Raw genomic sequence first — 19,345 nt, 5'->3', positions numbered from 1 at the left:
TAATATAGCATCGCATTTTGTCAACGCAATGTTGAGTAGTGTTGTGGCTCAGCTCGCTAAGACACCGTTCACAACATTTATAGAAAATCCGAAAGTGTGTAGGTTCGAATCTCAGCGGCGCCGCTAGAGTTCTTTAATTAAGTATTTCTGTTTTTTTAAGTATTTTCTGTTTTTTATTTTTTTCTATGCTTATTTTAATTTGAAGAATAAAAAGAATATATTTAAAGCGTTTTTCGCAAATAATTTTCATACTTTTTCTGAAATTTTCACGTTTGTGATCTGCCCCGAACCAGCTCACAAATTAGTGATTGCTTTTGTGAGGCTGGAGACGCGAGACAGCTTACAGAATGGCAAATTGTCTCAAAAGTGATTTTCACCCCAAATAGTCTCTAATAGTGACTAGAGACGGCTTACTGAATTCAGCTATAAATCTGAAATGCTTCTTCTTAACTTTTCTGACAAGTAATTTCGCGCGTGTTTATTGAAAGTTTTTCTTGGGTAAAATTGGTAAAATAATAAAATTAATTATAATCTCACGGTTTTATAATAATAATAATTTATTTGACATTATATTAAGCGATATAGAAACAGTTTAAATTATTGGTAAGAAAAATCTTCGACTGAAAAAAAGTAATTGCTTACTTTAGGGTACAACTACTAAAACTCGTCCAAAAATATCGGGAGAGGTGTCAGAAGACGCGTCTTGTTCCCTGGACCACGAATCCGAAAGTGGAAATCAGACCTTTTATTTCTTTTCGGAGACATTTGCAAACAAAACCGGAAATTTTCATGTGGTTGTTGTGATTTTGATGATTTTGTTGTACCCACAAGAAAAACTGTGGGTAAAAGTGTTTTGCGCGGATATAGTTTTGGTCTCCAAACCGGTGTTGGACCCACCCAGGGTAATTTTTTATAAGCGTGGCCGAAGGCCGCCAATGCAGAAAGGCGTTCTGCGCAAAAATACTATGGATCCCACCCCCGGTTTCGGAGTGCTACGGAGCCATTTTTCGGTTTTTTGGCAATATCTTTTCACAGAAATAAAATTTTTCATTTCCGCTTTCGGATTCGTGATCCTGGGTCCAAAATGCGTCTTTTGACACTTCTCCCGATATTTTGGGACGAGTTTTACAGTTGTACCCTAAAGCAAACAATTACCTGAAAAAATATGAAAAAATTGTTTCTTCATAAACTTTAATTACATACATACATAGATTGCTACAATTTCAACAAATTAAATATGGATATGGATGAATTAATTGAAGAGGTGCGGAAAATGCCCATTATATATAATCTGGGCTTGGAGGACTATAAAAACATAAAGAAAAGGGAATTGCATGGAGGCAGGTCTCCTCTGCTATGCAAAGTGAAGGTTAGTATACATATTAGAGATTTATTTCTTCATGTGGTGTAAATTTCAATTTAAAATGTAGAGGAACAATGCAAAAAGCGGTGGAAGGGTTTGCGAGACTCCTACAAACGAATTAAAAGGTATACACGAATATGTGGACCTCGTACTGGATGCAGTCCAAGCTGTGGAATTTAAATTAAGTAAGTCATCCGCATTACACAAAATATTTAACATAAACAGCACGAAAGTTATATGTTTCGCATATTCAAGTACGCCGCAAACAAGATTTGGAAGATGACACCCTTGTATTTCATACCATGATGGCACATCACATATTTGGTGAATCTGAAAGCATATTCGGATATAAAGGTATATGTGTGCGTATTTTATACACTGCTGGTCCTCTACATATTTATATTGGCATTGAATATAACAGTCGAGTTGATGAACTATCAGGCGGAGATATAAAGGCTAATGTAGTTGTGCGACCGATAGCGGAAAAATTACCTGATGGCTGTTTTTTTGTTAATATGGATGAGTTTTTGAAAAGACTAGATAAAGCAGATAAGTTTCAACCATTTGGTGAAAAAATAACCGAACACAGTGTTACTGATGAAGACGGACAAGAGCACTTCTTCGAACTATATCATTCTTAAAATTCTTCAGTCGTTTGTAGACATTTAAATTATGTTTCGTTGATGCAGCATCCTATATTGATGTTGATGATCCGCAATGGAGCTTCTTTGTATGGTATGTTGACTAAATATGCTACTTTCAATAAGTAACTTATATCAATTTTTATATTCCTACAGCTATGAAAAGTATAAAAATGATAATGGTGATTATCAGTCTGCAACCACTGGCTACACCACTGTAAATGAGTACTACGCATATCCTCAACACATACGACCGCGCATTAGTCAATTTGGCACAAAATTCATTGAAACTGTCTATAAACATTACTTACCAATCACTAATGTCATTGATATGGCAGTGGAAGATCCATCGGGTGATTTTCAGCGTTTACGCAACTATATTGATGCTCGTCTGTGTATGGGCCTAAAAAGTTTTGGAAGTGATGTCATCAGAAAAGGATTTAACAAAGAAATGGTTCATGAGGCGCGCGAAACGTACAAGGTAAACTAATTTAACTAATAACTATTAAAAACCACCTGTTGAACTGATGCTCATCTCTTTCCAGCTAAATCCACGTCAGTGTCGCCTGGTTTATGGATTACTTCGACTATATTATACACACATTTATGATAATGACGATTATCATGCTTATCGTTTGGATGTAAAGCGTCGGTTAAACGCAATTTATTATAAACATATAAATGATATTAAGAAAATGGAAAAAGCTAAAGTGGATACGGAATGGATGAGAGCGCGTTTACCTACACCAAGTCAACGTATGGAGCAATTGCATGAGGAATATGAAAAAGAAGAGAACGCATACAAACAAATTGTTGAAAAGTTACGTGATTAAGCTTATGAACCTAGAAAAGTTTTTGTATGTGTTACAGTAAATGATATAGATTTTAAGTGCCATTTAGCTGGTATTGTTCTACATCTGATTATTATTTTTTATGTAATAAAACCTAAATTATTAATTGTACAATAAGATTTCCGAATTTATTCGTGTATGACGTCTTTTACCTCCTCCATCTGCTGCGTAGCTTTATATACAGAGAACATGAAAATATAGATACGAAGAAGTTACGATCGTCAATTTGAATCGGTTACAGGAATGTCATGATACTGCCTGGGCTTAGTTGGTTAATATCCCGCAAAAGACGGAGGATGGTTTATTTTTCGCTATAACAAAAACTATTCTGGGTATATCTTTGACAGGATGTTTTGTGTAGACGTCACCAAGTGAGTGAACTTGCAGATGATATGACTTTTAGCACGCTGAATGGGGACGCCCCAAACGCGAGTCAGTGCAGGACTTATAAGCTACGTCATCGGGGAACCAATGCTTACTTTTGTATCACCCTCTTGCAATCATTTTGAACACCTCACTTTCTTGGCTTTATGAATCTATGGCCAGGAAAGAAAGATAGTAGTCGTGGTGCATAATTTGTCAAAAGCCTTTGACACGGTTATCCAGAACGAAAAAGAGGAACGCACACTCCCTAGGGAAACGCGATTCACTCTAGCTCAACTTCGATCTGGATACTGTTACAGGTTAAACTCTTACAAAACATATGTCCTGCTTGCAATATGTCCCCACATGACACCAACCATCTCTTTAACTGTATTGTGGAACCACTGCCTCTAATACCCCTCTCATTATGGTCCACGCCTGTTGAAACAGCAAATTTCCTTGGACTCCCGTTAGAGGATATTGATGACAATTTGATGGGGCGATGCACTGCTACAAGAACAACAACAACAATATGCCCAGGTTTCTGGGTATTCAACAGGAACTGTTTGGTTAGAATTTCATTTCTCTCCCTAATGGGGGATATTCTCGCCTCATTGTGTAGGTGTTGTTCTGGGGACATAAGAAGACAACCAGTAGCGGTTCTGAGGGCAGTGCTTTGACAGGCCTGTTGTTGTTGTTGTAGCGATAAGGTTACTCCCCGAAGGCTTTGGGGAGTGTTATCGATGTGATGGTCCTTTGCCGGATACAGATCCGGTACGCTCCGGTAACACAGCACCATTAAGGTGCTAGCCCGACCATCTCGGGAACGATTTATATGGCCACATTAATCCTTCAGGCCATCCCTCCCTCCCCACCCCAAGGTTTGGCGACCATATCGGGGACGCGCATGCAATCGGCTAGCCAATTGCTTTGCAAGTGGTAATGAGCGTTTCTTTATCTTTTCCCCAAGTACTGCCAGCAAGAGATTTGAGGAGTTTATTACGGCTCTGATAAGATAATGCTGGGTATTACTTGTAAAGATAGAGACCATCACCATTGCCTCCTTCCTGGTTCATTCGGTGAGCGTAATTGATACCATAAAGCGGTTAGCTGCAAAGACCCCCCCAACCAGATTAGATTGTTAGATGTTAAAATACATCAGCTGTTCGAAACAGCGCTGCCACTGTAGCTGTGGTTTCCATTGTAACCATGTAGCCAATGCATGGCTACGATTGTGGTCAAGTTTTGCTTTGCTGTAGCTGTGGTCTGTATCCGCCGTGTTGAATGTGGCCAGCCCTATTGGCTATGAAAAGGGTAACAGAAGAAGACAGCAGTGAGTCAGCACACAGTTGTGGTTGCAACCGGAGCTACTATTGAAGCGTTCTGGAAGGCATATCGGTTTTAACCATTGCAAGCCAGTGCGTTTCATAGGAGAAAGTCGTGGCCTGAGAATTGTGGGTAAGCTGGTTTTAACCGATCTACAACGCTTTAGCCCACGCTCGCTCCGTCGTAAGCAAACGTCCTCCACCGCATTGTGATCCCGCGCTCAGCCAAACGCCAACCGCGGCAGAAGTACGTCGGCATCCGCAGTACAAGTGAAACGTCAAACGTGTATGTACCGAGGCTAATGGATTCCACCTAACGGGACGCGAAGTACGATCGTCACCGGAGCAGCAATTGAAGGGCTTCTGAAAGGCGTATCGGTTTTAACCATCGCCACACATTGCGTTTATAGGAGAGAGCCGTGTGTTGAGGATTGTGGGTAAGCTGGTTTTAACTGCTCTACAACGCTTTAGACCACGTTCGCCCCCTGCTAAGCGAAGGTCCACAGCGTCACGAATCCGCGCTTCACCACCGTAAGCCTCGGCAGAGATAGCCTAAGCCGCTACCATTGGCCGCAGCAGAGTCACACAAGCATATGACGTTGGCCGCAGCAGAGTTACGCAAACATACGACCTTGGCCACAGCAGAGATACACAAGCATACGGCATTGGCCGCGGCAGAAGCACGCAAACATACGACGCTGGCCGCAGCAGAATTACACGAGCATACGACGTCGACCACAGCAGAGTCACGCTAACATACGACGTTGGCCGCAGCAGAGCGGCGCAAACATACGACGTCAATCATACCAGAGCTACACTCATGCAGACGCACCGACATAAGCCGCATCAGAGACAGCGCAGTCGCTAACAGTAGGAGAAACACGCCGACGCAAGGCGTCAATGAGATACATTTACACATACCCAGGCAGCGACCAGTAAGGCGTCCTAACGGAACGGTCCTAACAGGACACGAGGGACCGTTAGCCCACCACTAATCATATAGCAAGCATCAAACGAAGTGAAGAATACATACACATCTTTTTATACTCAGTTGAGCAGAGCTCACAGAGTATATTAACTTTGATTGCATAACGGTTGGTTGTACAGGTATAAAGGAATCGAGATAGATATAGACTTCCATACATCAAAATCATCAGTATCGAAAAAAAAAATCGATTTAGCCATGTCCGTCCGTCCGTTTGTCCGTTAACACGATAACTTGAGTAAATTTTGAGGTATCTTGATGAAATTTGGTAAGTAGGTTCCTGGGCACTCATCCCATATCGCTATTTAAAATGAACGATATCGGACAATAACCACGCCCACTTTTTCGATATCGAAAATTTCGAAAAATCGAAAAAGTGCGATAATTCATTACCAAATACGCATTAAGCGATGAAACTTGGTAGGTGAGTTGAGCTTATGACGCAGAATAGAAAACTAGTAAAATTTTGGACAATGGGCATGGCAACGCCCACTTTTAAATGAAGGTAATTTAGAAGTTTTGCAAGCTGTAATTTGGCAGTCGTTGAAGATATCATGATGAAATTTGGCAGGAACGTTACTCTTATTACTATATATCTGCTCAATAAAAATTAGCAAAATCGGAGAACGACCACGCGCACTTTTTAAAAAAAATTTTTTTTTAAATTCAAATTTTAAAAGAAAAGTTAATATCTTTACAGCATATAAGTAAATTATGCCAACATTCAACTCCAGTAATGATATGGTGCAACAAAATACAAAAATAAAAGAAAATTTCAAAATGGGCGTGGCTCCGCCCTTTTTCATTTAATTTGTCTAGGATGCTTGTAATGCCATAAGTCGAACAAAAATTAACCAATCCTTGTGAAATTTGGTAGAGGCTTAGCTTCTAGGACGGTAACTGTTTTCTGTGAAAAAGGGCGAAATCGGTTGAAGCCACGCCCAGTTTTTATACACAGTCGACCGTCTGTCCTTCCGCTCGGCCGTTAACACGATAACTTGAGCAAAAATCGATATATCTTTACTAAACTCAGTTCACGTACTTATCTGAACTCACTTTGTATTGGTATAAAAAATTGCCGAAATCCGACTATGACCACGCCCACTTTTTCGATATCGAAAATTACGAAAAATGAAAAAAATGCCGTAATTATATACCAAATACGAAAAAATGGATGAAACATGGTAATTGTATTGGTCTATTGACGCAAAATATAACTTAAGAAAAATGGGTGTGACACCTACCATATTAAGTAGAAGAAAATGAAAAAGTTTTGCAGGGCGAAATCCAAAGCCCTTGGAATCTTGGAAGGAATACTGTAGGTGGTATTACATATATAAATAAACTAGCGGTACCCGACAGATGATGTTCTGGATCACCCTGGTCCGCATTTTGGTAGATATCTCGAAAACGCCTTCACATATACAACTAAGCGTCACTCCCTTTTAAAACCCTCATTAATACCTTTAATTTGATACCCATATCGTACAAACACATTCTATAGTCACCCCTGGTCTACGTTTATGGGGATATCTCGAAAAGGCGTTCACATATAGAACTAAGGCCCACTCCGTTTTAAAATACTCATTAACACATTTCATTTGATACCCATATCGTACACAAAAATTCTAGAACTAAGGCCCACTCCCTTTTAAAATATTCATTAACACCTTTCATTTGATACCCATATCGTATAAACAAATTCTAGAGTCACCCCTGGTCCACCTTTATGTCGATATCTCGAAAAGGCATCCACCTATAGAACTAAGGCCCACGCCCTTTTAAAATACTCATTAACACCTTTCATTTGATACCCATATCGTACAAACAAATTGTAGAGTTACCCCTGGTCCACCTTTATGGCGATATCTTGAAAAGGCGTCCACCTATAGAACTAAGACCCACACCCTTTTAAAATACTCATTAACACCTTTCATTTGATATCCATATCGTACACAAAAGTTCAAGAGTCACCCCTGGCCCACCTTTATGGCGATATCTCGAAAAGGCATCCTATAGAACTAATGCCCACTGCCTTTTAAAATACTCATTAACACCTTTCATTTGATACCCATATCGTACAAACAAATTCTAGAGTCACGCCTGGTCTACCTTTATGGAGATATCTCGAAAAGGCGTCCACCTATAGAACTAAGACCCACGCCCTTTTAAAATACTCATTAACACCTTTCATTTGATACCCATATCGTACAAACAAATTCTAGAGTCACCCCTGGTCCACCTTTATGGCGATATCTCGAAAAGGCGTCCACCTAGAGAACTAAGGCCCACACCCTTTTAAAATACTCATTAGCACCTTTAATTTGATACTCATATTGTACAAACGCATTCTAGAGTCACCCCTGGTCCACGTTTATGGCGATATCCCGAAAAGGCGTCCACCCATAGAACAAAGGCCCACTCCCTTTTAAAACACTTATTACACTTTTCGTTTGACACCCATATTGTACAAACGCATTCTAGAGTCAACCCAGGTCCACTTTTGTAACGATATTCCGAAAAGGCATCCACCTATAGAACTAAGGCCCACTCCCTTTTAAAATACTCATTAACACCTTTCATTTGATACCCATATAGTACAAACAAATTCTAGAGTCACCCCTGGTCCACGTTTATGGCGATATCTCGAAAAGGCGTCCACATATAGAACTAAGGCCCACGCCCTCTTAAAATACTCATTAACACCTTTCATTTGATACTCATATCGTACAAACAAATTCTAGAGTCACTCCTGGTCCATCTTTATGGCGATATCTCGAAAAGGCGTCCATCTATAGAACTTAGGCCCACACTCTTTTAAAATACTCATTAATACCTTTTATTTGATACCCATATCGTACAAAATAAATTCTAGAGTCACCCCTGGTCCACCTTTATGACGATATCTCGAAAAGACGTCCACCTATAGAACTTAGGCCCACTCCCTTTTAAAATTATCATTAACACATTTCATTTGATATCCATATCGTACAAATTCTCGAGTCAGGCCTGGTCCACCTTTATGGCGATATCCCTAAATGGCGTCCATCTATAGATCTATGGCCCACTTCCTCTTAAAATACTCTTTAATACCTTCCATTTGATACACATGTCATACAAACACATTCCAGGGTTACCCTAGGTTCCTTTTACAACATGGTGATTTCCCTTACTTTCTCTCCACAGCTCTCAACTGAGTATATAATGTTCGGTTACACCCGAACTTAGCCTTCCTTACTTGTTTTATTACATTTTGTATTATAGTTTAAGAAGTTAAAGCAATAAAGTGAATTTTATATGAAAACGATTTGCAAGGTGCCCCGAAATACAAATTTATTGTAAGCGAACTTTGGACACGGCGAGTATACCCCAGCACTTATTGAAGAAGCACCAGGGCAAGGAAAAGCTTCGTTACACCATGTTGCCAGCCGCAAACACAAACACAACGGGTACCCCAATGCTTACCCAAGGACGCCCAGTCCACGCAGTTGCGTCCTAGCCTTTCACAACCCAGGCGTAGTCATTTACTCCCAGAGATCACGGAGATAGTCGATTTCATGAAGCGGCACAACATCCGCATTGCTGCGATTCAAGAGACTAAACTCACAGCAAGATCTGGTCTGCAGACTTGTTCTGGGTATAATGTCCACAGAAAACATCGCGAGAGCGGAAATGGAGGTGGTCTCGCGTTTGTCATACACCACCCTGTGCAATATCATTTATTTGATTCCGACATCGGACGAAGGCACAGTGTCTTGGAACGTCAAGGCGTATCTGTCCGGTCATGCGATGCAAACCTAGAAATCATCAACATCTACATCCCTCCTGCCAACTGCTGCCCCTGTGGATACCGTCGTAATATCCAGCGCCTTACTCACTGGCAATAATTGCATTATCTTAGGCGATTTCAATGCCCATCACGATCTATGGCATTCAAACTTGCAGGCAGACAATAGGGGTGAGATATTGGCGGATCAAATAGAAGAAACGACGTTCTGCACAATAAACGGATACGCCCCACACGTATGGTAGGAAACTGTCAGAGTTCGCCGGACATATCAATCGTGAGCGCAGGACTCGTAAACTGCGTCAACTGGCAGCCGATGGTAACATTGGCATCCGACCACCTGTCTATACTTATTTCGCTCGAGCATACCGCCGACTTCATCGTCACAGAAAAAGGCCCTTTCATAAACTTTAAAAAAGGAAAGTGGGATGAATACAAATCCTTTACAGACAACCGCTTTGCTGCCCTCCCTATCCCGACTAATGCTCGCCAAGGGGAGCGTGCTTTCCGCAAGGTCATTGCATCCGCCTCGACTCGCTTCATTCCCGCTGGTAGAATTCCCGAAATTCGGCCTCACTTTCCGGCGGAGGCCGCAAATTTAGCGAGAGAACGTGACCTTATACGAGAGCTCGATCCCGGCGACCCCCAAATAAGGGATATAAACCAACGCATCGGATTGCTTGTGGATGAACACAAGCGGGCAAAATGGGAGGAGCACCTAAGCGGTTGTAACCTCTCTGCCGGTGTAGGTAAGCTTTGGTCCACCGTAAAGTCGCTATCGAATCCGTCTAAGCACAATGACAAAATTTCCATCGCATTTGGCGATAAAGTGCTGTCGGATGCGAAAAAATACCCGAGTGATTTCTGTCGACAATATATAATGCATTCTACGGTCGACAAAGATACACGGAGGGCCAACAGACACGCGCATAAGCATAAATTCAGCGCGTCTCCAATTGCCGTCACCGCCAAAGAGGTTGAGGATGCCATCGGTCATGCTAAACCATTCAAAGCAATGGGCTCCGACGGCATAGTCATGCCGATGCTTAAAAGCCTAGGGAAAGAGGGTTTCACATATTTAGCGCATGTCTTCAACCTGTCTCTTTCCACCTTCGTCATTCGCGAAAAATGAAAATGGCCAAGCTGGGCCCGCTACTAAAGCCTGGGAAACCAGCTAACATAGGAGAGTCATATCGCCCGATATCTCTCCTATCGCCAGTAGCCAAGACGCTTGAAGCCATTTTGCCCCCCCCCCCTACCACTGCATTTAGCCTGTCATCTGCATGGCTACAGAAACTCCATAGCACCACCACCGAGATAAATGCCATTAACACCCAGATAAATTGCGGTTTATATCAAAACCCCCACCATAGAACAATACTCGTTTCGCTAGACCTATCAAAAGCTTTTGATACGGTCAACCATGGCACGTTACTGCAAGACCTGGAAGGGTCTGCCCTTCCCCCATGTCTTAAACGGTGGATCGCAAAACATCAAACATCAAAACTAAGAAGAATTAAACAAGGGGTGCCACAGGGTGGTGTCCTATCCCCACTTTTGTTTAACTTCTACATATCAAAGCTACCTTCGCCACCAGAAGGAGTTACTATCGTTTCCTACGTCAATGACTGCACAATAATGGTCACAGGTCCGTGCCCACAGATCGATGAGCTTTGCAACAGAATAAACGGCTACCTCCCTGATCTCCCAGTTTTTTCGCCTCGCGAAACCTGGAATTATCACCGACTAAATCCTCCGCGACCTTATTTACAACATGGACGTCCCAAATGTCGACCATTTTGAACATCCACGTCAATGGCACTACGCCGCCGACTGTCACACACCCCAAAATCTGGGTGTGACGTTTGATCAGGGTCTACATTTTGGTGAGCATGCAGCCGCAATTGTACAGAAAATCTAGAACCGTAACAAAATCCTCAAATCTCTTGCTGGCAGTACTTGGGGAAAAGACAAATAACCGATCATTATCACTTACAAAGCAATTGGCCAGCCGATTGCATGCTACGCGTCCCCTATATGGTCGCCAAGCCTAAAAACTACACTGGAAGAAGCTACAGGCCTGCCAAAATACTGCTCTCAGAACCGCCACGGGCTGTCTTCTTATGCCCCCAGAACACCATCTACATAGTGAGGCGAGAATACTCCCCATCAGGGAGAGAAATGAGATGCTAACCAAACAGTTCCTAGTTCCTGTTGAACACCCAGAAACCTGGGCATCCCAACAGACATCTGATTTATGAGCCAACACCGCCTAGGGGCTTAAGGATTCATCTCCGTAAGCATTATGAAGAAATACGGCACCTGAGAACTCAGCCGTATGGAGCAAAAAAACACAAGCAGGTCCTCAGTGAACTCCACAAACAGGCGTCGGACCTTTATGCCAGGAATTGCCCGGTGCATCCAGTACTCAAAGAACAGTACCCAAAACTTGCGGAAGAAGAACGCACACTCCCCAGGGAAACGCGAGTCACCCTAGCTCAACTTCGATCTGGACATTGTAACAGGTTAAACTCTTACCTATCCAGAATCAACCCCGATATACAAAATGTAAGCCCTGCTTGCAATGTGTCCCCACATGACACCAACCATCTCCTTAATTGTAATGTGGAACCAACGCCTCTAACACCCCTCACATAATGGTCCACCCCTGTTGAAACAGCAATTTTCCTTGGACTACCGTTATAGGATATTGATGACAATTTGGGATCGGTCGCACCTATTGGGTGGGGCGAAGCACTGCTACAACAACAACAACAACATGTAATCCTACTATGTATTTGTTTTGACGTGACATGAGATCTAATTCCGTTGCTTATCTCATAAGTATATACAATCGGGAGATATGCTTATTGACTATGAATGAGAGATCTGGATACTGTAACAGTTTAAACTCCTACCTATCCAGAACCAACCCCGACACTCGTAATGTACGTACAGCTTGCAACGTGTCCCCACATGACACCAACCATCTTTTCAATTGCAATGTGGAGCCAACGCCTCTAACACCGCTCTCATTCTGGTCGACCCATGTGTAACATGTCCATTGAAATGGACATGGATTTTAGCCGATTGACTTCTGTTGTAGCACTCGACGTTTTTTTTCGGCTGGTAAGCCACATCAGCCACTTTAATGCCGCTTGTTAGTAACAAGTTGCTACGAACCAAAAACAATGTTTTTAGAAAAATCAAAGGGGTCGGTCACCAATTTCCAATAAAAAGTAAAACTTTACACTTGCACTTTATGAGTATCTTTATTTTAATATATATTATGCAACTCGTGCAAAATTGTCTGACTTGTCGGGTCGAATGCGCGAAATTAATTAGCGTCATTCAAAGTGACGTTTGTTAAGGTAACCCTCATTGTGAGTGATTGATGTGGTCAAAAAAACTGACGTGGTTAATATTTAATGATTGATGTTATGGTCACTCAACACTTATTATAAGGGTTGCCTTACATCATCCCCCTTTGGAAAAGAAGAATTGGCCAAATTCTTCTGTCCCAAAAGCGATGTAAGTTATCTTAAAAATTTTAAGTCTTTTAAAATTTAAATCTAAATCTATGTTTAGATCTAAATTAAGAATTAAATTCTAAAGTCTAGTTCTAAAGTAGGACTTAAATTTAATTTTTATAATTAGAAAACAAATTTTTTTTGTGTTTTAATTCTACTGTATGAATTCAGTTCTTAATTTTTAATGATTGTTTAAATTTATTTGATTTCATTATCTTTTTTCAAATTTGGAAGAAAAAACATTTTATTTCTTATTTAACAATACAGATTAACATTAAATAATATTGAATTTAAAAATTTAATTTAATTAATTTTTCTTATTCTATTTTTATGTACTATTTTTTCCTTTTTCGTTCAGTCATCAATTAACGTGACGTTTACACCGTCAATACCTATTACGGTATAAGGACCAATATAGATATTACTATGCTTGTCGCGGGGTTCTTTTTCAAGCAATACCTTGTCAAATACCTTGACAGATATTGGTTGTGAACGTTTGTTATATCCGGTTTGATTTTTTAATTTGTGTTCTGTAACTGCTTTTTTTTGCTAATTCGTGAGTTTTTTGAAAACGAAATTTAATTTCTTTCGAATAATTTTCTATGTTATAAATCGGGTCTATTTTATCGGTTTGCAGTTCCTTTGGTAAATTAGCTGCTTTGCCAAAGACTAATTCATATGGTGAGAATTTATTATCGAATACTGTGTTTGTTGTTGTGTTATGAAGAAAAGTGAAATATTTCAAGTAAACATCCCAGTCGGAAAAATTGGGATTTAGAAAAGATCTTAAATATTCATTGAAAACTCTGTGGTTTCGCTCTACTGTGCCAAGAGTTTCATGATGGTACGCTGTGGAAAATTTGTGTTCGATTTCTAATAGTTTTGTTAACTCTGAAAAAATTTCATTTTTGTATTCGGTACCTAAATCAGTTTTAATTGTTTTCATAATGCCATATATTAGTATGAAATTTTCAAAAATAGCTGATGCAACCGTTTTTGCACTTTTATCAGGTATCGCAATCGTTACTAAGTATTTGCTGAGATCGCATATAATGGTTACAGCCAACTTGTTACCATTATCGAATTGAGGTAGAGGTCCTATAGTGTCAATTACAACAATGTCGAATGGCTTACAGGGTGTTTCGGTTAGGACTAAATTTTCCTTTGTTTTTGTCTTAACCTTATTCAAAAGACATTTTTCGCAGTTTTTAACAAATTTCGCTATATCGCGCGTCATGCCTTTCCAATAATATTTGGTTCCGAGTTTTGCATAAACTTTTTTGCTACCAAAATGTCCTCCTAAAATTGGGTCGGTATGGTAAATTGTTATTAATTGTTGTTTTTTGTCCTCGTCTGTCACAGTTTCTACGGGTTCGGTTAGGATGATTTCTAAATATTTTAAAATTTTATTCCCAGTGGTTTTCAGATCTGATATCGAAAAATATTTAAAAAGGTTATCATTTTTTTTCAATTCGATTATATTAATATTGCGCTTGCCAGCTTCTTTTTGTAGCTTCAAAAGTAATTCATCTAAATGTATTATTTTGTTAGCACACGCAACCTTAATTAACTCAATTTTTTTGTGTTTTAAATGCGCATTTATCTCAAAATTCGTAATTTTACCACTTTTATCATAATTTATTTGGGATTTTACTCTAGGTATTTTCTTTGAAAATTTGTTTGAAAAAATATTATAAACTTGTACTTTTATGTTTTTCTTTACTTTTTCTTCTTTGACTATTTGTTGTTGCGTTAATTGTTCTTGTTTTGTCAGTGATCTTGTCTGTACTGCTAAAATTGATTTGCCTGAATTTTTAATTTCTTCTATTGTGATGCGAGAGAGTGCATCTGCTCCTACGTTCGTTTTACCTTTTATGTATTCAATAGTGAAGTTGTATTCTGCCAGTTCAAGTCTGATACGTGAAAGTTTTGAAGAGGGATCTTTCATATTAAACAAGTAAACTAATGGACGATGATCGGACTTGACGGTAAAGTGTGTGCCATTTACGTATGGTCTGAATTGTTTTATTGCAAAAAATATAGCTAAAAGCTCTAACTCAATTATTGATTTCTTTTGTTCTGAATTATTAAATGATTTGGACGCGAAACAAATCGGTAAGTCAATGTCATCTTTTTTTTGACTTAAAATGGCACCACAACCAATTTTTGAAGCGTCGACGGTAATTATAAATTCCTTTTTGAAGTCTGGGTATTGGAGAATTTGAGGAGAAATTAAAGATTTTCGAAGTTTTTCAAATGCTATATCACATGACTCATCCCATTTAAATTCTACTCTTTTCCTGCTAAGTTTATTTAAAGGTGCTGCTATGGAAGCAAAATTTGGTATAAACCTTCGGTAGTAATTGGCGAATGCCACGAATCGTCTTACTGCATCTTTATCGCAAGGTTTCGGATATTTCTTTATTGCAATTATTTTGGAATCGTCTGGAAGTAGACCTTTTGACGAACATTTGTGTCCTAGGAAAGTGACTTCTGAACGCATGAAGTTGCATTTTTCGGGATTAAGACGCAAATTAAATTTTTTGCATGTTTGAAAGACTTGTTCTAAATTTTTAAGATGGTGAGCATCGCTACACCCAATGACTATAAGATCATCGACATATAAAAGGGCTTGGTTTGGAGAAATTCCTGAAAAGGCAATTGACATCATTCTTGAGAATGAATTTGGAGCTACGTTTAAACCGAATGGTAAAACTTTCCATCTAAAAGCACCACGATCAGTGCTGAATGAAGTGATGTCTCTAGAATCTTTATTTAATGGGATTTGGTGGAAACCTGAATACAAATCCAATGTAGAAAAATATTTGGCTCTGCCTAAATTATCAAGAATATCGTCTATTCGTGCAAGTGGGAATTTGTCTGCTATCAATTTTTTGTTTACGGCTCTAAAGTCGACACACATGCGGTAGGATTTCTGTCCATTTGGATTTTTCTTTGGCACAAGTATCAATAGGCTATTATAGTTGGAATAACTGTGTTCTATAAGATCGTTTTGTAACAAATTATTAACTTGTCTATTAATTTCCTCTCTCTGACAATATGGTAAGCGGTAATTTTTTATGTAAACAGGATTTGTATCTGTCAACTGTAGTTTCTGTTCATAAAAGTTGTTAAGCGTCATACGATCGGTCTTTAGTGCAAAAATATCATCATATTTTAGACATAAATCGAGAAGTTTTGGTTTGGCATAATTTGGCATTTGTTTTTCTAAAATTGATTTTAATTCCTCTGACCTTTTCGAATCTTTTGAAATATCATTGATTTTATACACGTTATATTTGGTGATTTCATCCGTAACTATGTTACAATTTCTTACGTATTTTACCTCGTCGGTGACGTTTAAAACTTTTATTATCGGATTGTTAGTGTCAACAATACACTTTGCGGTGAACACACCACTACAAATTTCCTGTGCGTCTATAAAAACTGGATATTTAGATTTTTTCAGCGTAAATGAGCGATAAACTTCGCATCTAGGAGGAATTACCAATGTATTATCGGTTGTATTGTGTAAACTTGAAATTTTATGAATGCTTTTGCCAATGCCAATTGTTATGCTCTCGTTTGCATAGTCTATTATGCAATTGTATTGTTTCAAAAAGTCTATGCCTAAAATACCATCTGACGGTATGTTGAATTTGTCATCTACTACATTTAATGTATGTGGAATTGAAAAATCTGAATAAAAAAGTTCTGTTTTAATGGTGCCCAATGTTGAAACTGTATCTGTCGTAACACCCGTTATATTTATAATATTGTTGTTATTTATAGAAATATTTCTATTGTTGGCGAATTCAGTATGATTATTATTAAAAACTTTTAAAGATGCAATTTTTCCTGCAACAACTTTTGAGTTGTCAGGTTTTATTCTACCTTTTAACGCACCTTTTATTTGTTGAATTGTTGTTACTTCATTTGGAATTGCCTCACGCGCTTTCCCTTCTAGCTTGGATTTTATAAACGAAATGAAAGTGTTTGTCAAATTTTCTTCCATCAAATCTTCTATCAAAACTATTTTATCTATAAAGGATGCAAGTGAAAGCGGATCGCCGCTGTAGTTTTCTCTAATTATGGATGCACACATAGTAATAAAAGTTTTCTTTTGCTCTGGAGTCGCCATTGTTGGTTGCTCTTCGCTAATTGTATCTAAATTATTATTGTGAAGTGAATTGGAAAATCCAGGGAAATCCTGAAGACAAGATACGGTACTTTTTTTTAATAATACTAGCTTTGTATGCTGAAGTTGTCGATGCGTCAGAGAATTCTTCCTCAGTGTCAAAATCAGAACTTGATTCGCTTTCTTGTATTAATTCAAAAAGATCTTTGGGTATTTTTATATTGCAGTTAATTCTAGAAAAACATTTATTGAGTTGTTCTCTGCACTTTGACAAACTTTCGATTATTGAACTAGGCTTATCTCGATTTTCAAAATATGAATTTACTTGTATTATAATTTCGTTATAGCTTTTAATTAAAGCATCTTCATATTCTATTGACTTTTTCGCTGAGATAGATCGGTTATTTAAAACTCGTTTAGTAACTTTAGTGAAATTAGAGCGTAAATTTTTGAAATTGGAATCAAAATCTGACATTTGACAACTGACATCTGAAAACTTTATTACATTTATTGAAAATGTTTACCTCCGTAGCAGAAAAAATTGTTTTATAAAAAGGAATTCGAAAAAAAAAAATGTTAAGATTAACGCTGTAGTCACTGTTTATACAAAAATGAATTTGAAACTATTCATTCACTCAGTAATTGTGGTTTGCAAATTAAAAATTTTATTTTTTTTGTAAAATCAGCGAAGATTCGAAATATTCAAAATCGATGAGTTAATTGGCAAATGGTAAAGAAGATTCGCATCTTCGAAAGGCACTGTATTCGTGACTTAATTTGTAAATGCAAGCGAATGTTGAAATATTTTAACCGCACTGTATTCGTTTAATAATGCAAAGAAAAAAAAACTGTTGGAGTATTTGAAAGACACTGTATATGATGCATAGTTTGAAAAGAATCGCAAATGTAAAATATGTTGAAATATTTGAAATACACTGTATTCGTGTGATACTTCGAAGGAGTTGTTAAAATATTTGATTAGCACTGTATTTGTTTAGAGAAATATGTAAATATTTATGATATTCACTATGTTCAATTTCCGAAGAAATAATTGGAAAAAGAGAAAAGTAAGCTTTCACCGATAAAAATAAATTTTCACCATTACTTTGATTGACTGTAACCCGTCTATGTTGATATTTAAAGTCAATGAGAATTTTTCAAAATTGATAAGGTTTGAATAATTATCGCTAAATTTTGGCAAATAGATTGGAAATTTTTGGTATTATATATATAAAATTGATGTATAATTTGCGTTTCAAAACGGTTTAAAAAAAAGTGTTTAAATTTGAAAAAATATTTTTCCGATTGTATTTATTACGAAGCAATGTTCGCATTTTAGATAAAAAAATTCAAGTTCCATATTAAAGTTCGAAAAAGAAAGAATATAGTAATATATGCGTGATAATATGCATGTGATGGCCGTATATTTAAAATTATTTTTAATGTACATTCAAAAAATTTTCGATATTTAAATGTTTATATTTCAATATAATAATTTTATGTATGTAAGTAATTTGAAAAATTCAATTTCTTAATTTAATTAGTTTAACATGTTATTGTCTTTAAAGTAGAAAAAGTGTGTTGTTACATGCGTAGTAAACAAATGTTTAAGAAAAGTATGTTTATAATCAAAAGTGTCAAATTGTGTTGCTACATGCGAAGGCAAAAGTTGTTGCTACGTTTATAGTATACATGTATATATATATTGAGAAAGCCAAAATGTCTACGTATGTACAAAGTTAAAATCTTATATACGTATATATTAAGGTACTGTACCGCCCTTTTTCTGCTTTGCTTGCTGCCTTCGCTTGTATACTGCTGAAATTTGTTGTTGTTGGTGTTGTATTCCGCTGCTGCTGTTACCAAGTGAATTTTTCCTATTTGCCTCTCTCTTCCGCTATGCTTTTTTTTCTTTCTCAGGTTGAGTTGGTGGTGTTGGTGGAGTAAATGGCGTGAATAATTTACCGCACTTAACGGTGCTTGGTAATAGCGTCACTGGTGGTTGTGCTTATCATCACCGTTATGGCATAGTACAGCCAGTTCAAAAATTATTTTTCGCACATATGTATGTATATATGTAACGCCACAATTTTGCCCATAACTTTTATTTCTTTCTAGTTTTTTAAAATGTATGTATATTTTGGATTTTGTTCCAAAAGAAATTTTATGTAATAGTCCGCTTTTATTTTTAAATTTGGTTTTATCTTAACCATTTAAAAATTTTTTTTTTTGAAATTTTATGAATTTTGTAGTTTTTCTTTTGATATTTTATGTATTTTTTGTACTTTTGTAAAATTTTGTAATTTTTGTAGTGTTTGAAATTTTTTAAATTTTTTTTTGTAGTCTTTTTTTGTAATTTTGT

The 19,345-nt window shown here is 37.8% G+C and overlaps 2 protein-coding genes and 1 pseudogene across 2 annotated transcripts in view; 1 reads left to right on the top strand and 2 right to left on the bottom strand.

Moving 5' to 3' along the window:
• Nucleotides 1-2,391, bottom strand: part of LOC137244134 (sterol O-acyltransferase 1) — a 66,313-nt gene extending 63,922 nt beyond the window's left edge. Inside the window, exon 1 of the mRNA XM_067772705.1 lies at nucleotides 2,316-2,391. Coding sequence (XP_067628806.1) covers nucleotides 2,316-2,331 — 16 coding nt within the window. The 5' untranslated portion in view covers nucleotides 2,332-2,391. The remainder of the gene's footprint in view (nucleotides 1-2,315) is intronic.
• Nucleotides 1-19,345, bottom strand: part of LOC137244139 (protein transport protein Sec24C-like) — a 625,388-nt gene that overhangs the window by 415,431 nt on the left and 190,612 nt on the right. The gene's annotated exons all lie outside the window — the stretch shown is intronic.
• LOC137244137 (histone acetyltransferase type B catalytic subunit-like) lies at nucleotides 1,257-2,887 on the top strand (annotated as a pseudogene).

The sequence above is a fragment of the Eurosta solidaginis genome, chromosome 3, assembly GCF_040869045.1.
Source record: "Eurosta solidaginis isolate ZX-2024a chromosome 3, ASM4086904v1, whole genome shotgun sequence".
NCBI classification, from domain to species: domain Eukaryota; kingdom Metazoa; phylum Arthropoda; class Insecta; order Diptera; family Tephritidae; genus Eurosta; species Eurosta solidaginis.
Note: the sequence above shows the minus strand (reverse complement) of the source record. Positions and strands in the feature narration are given on the sequence as shown.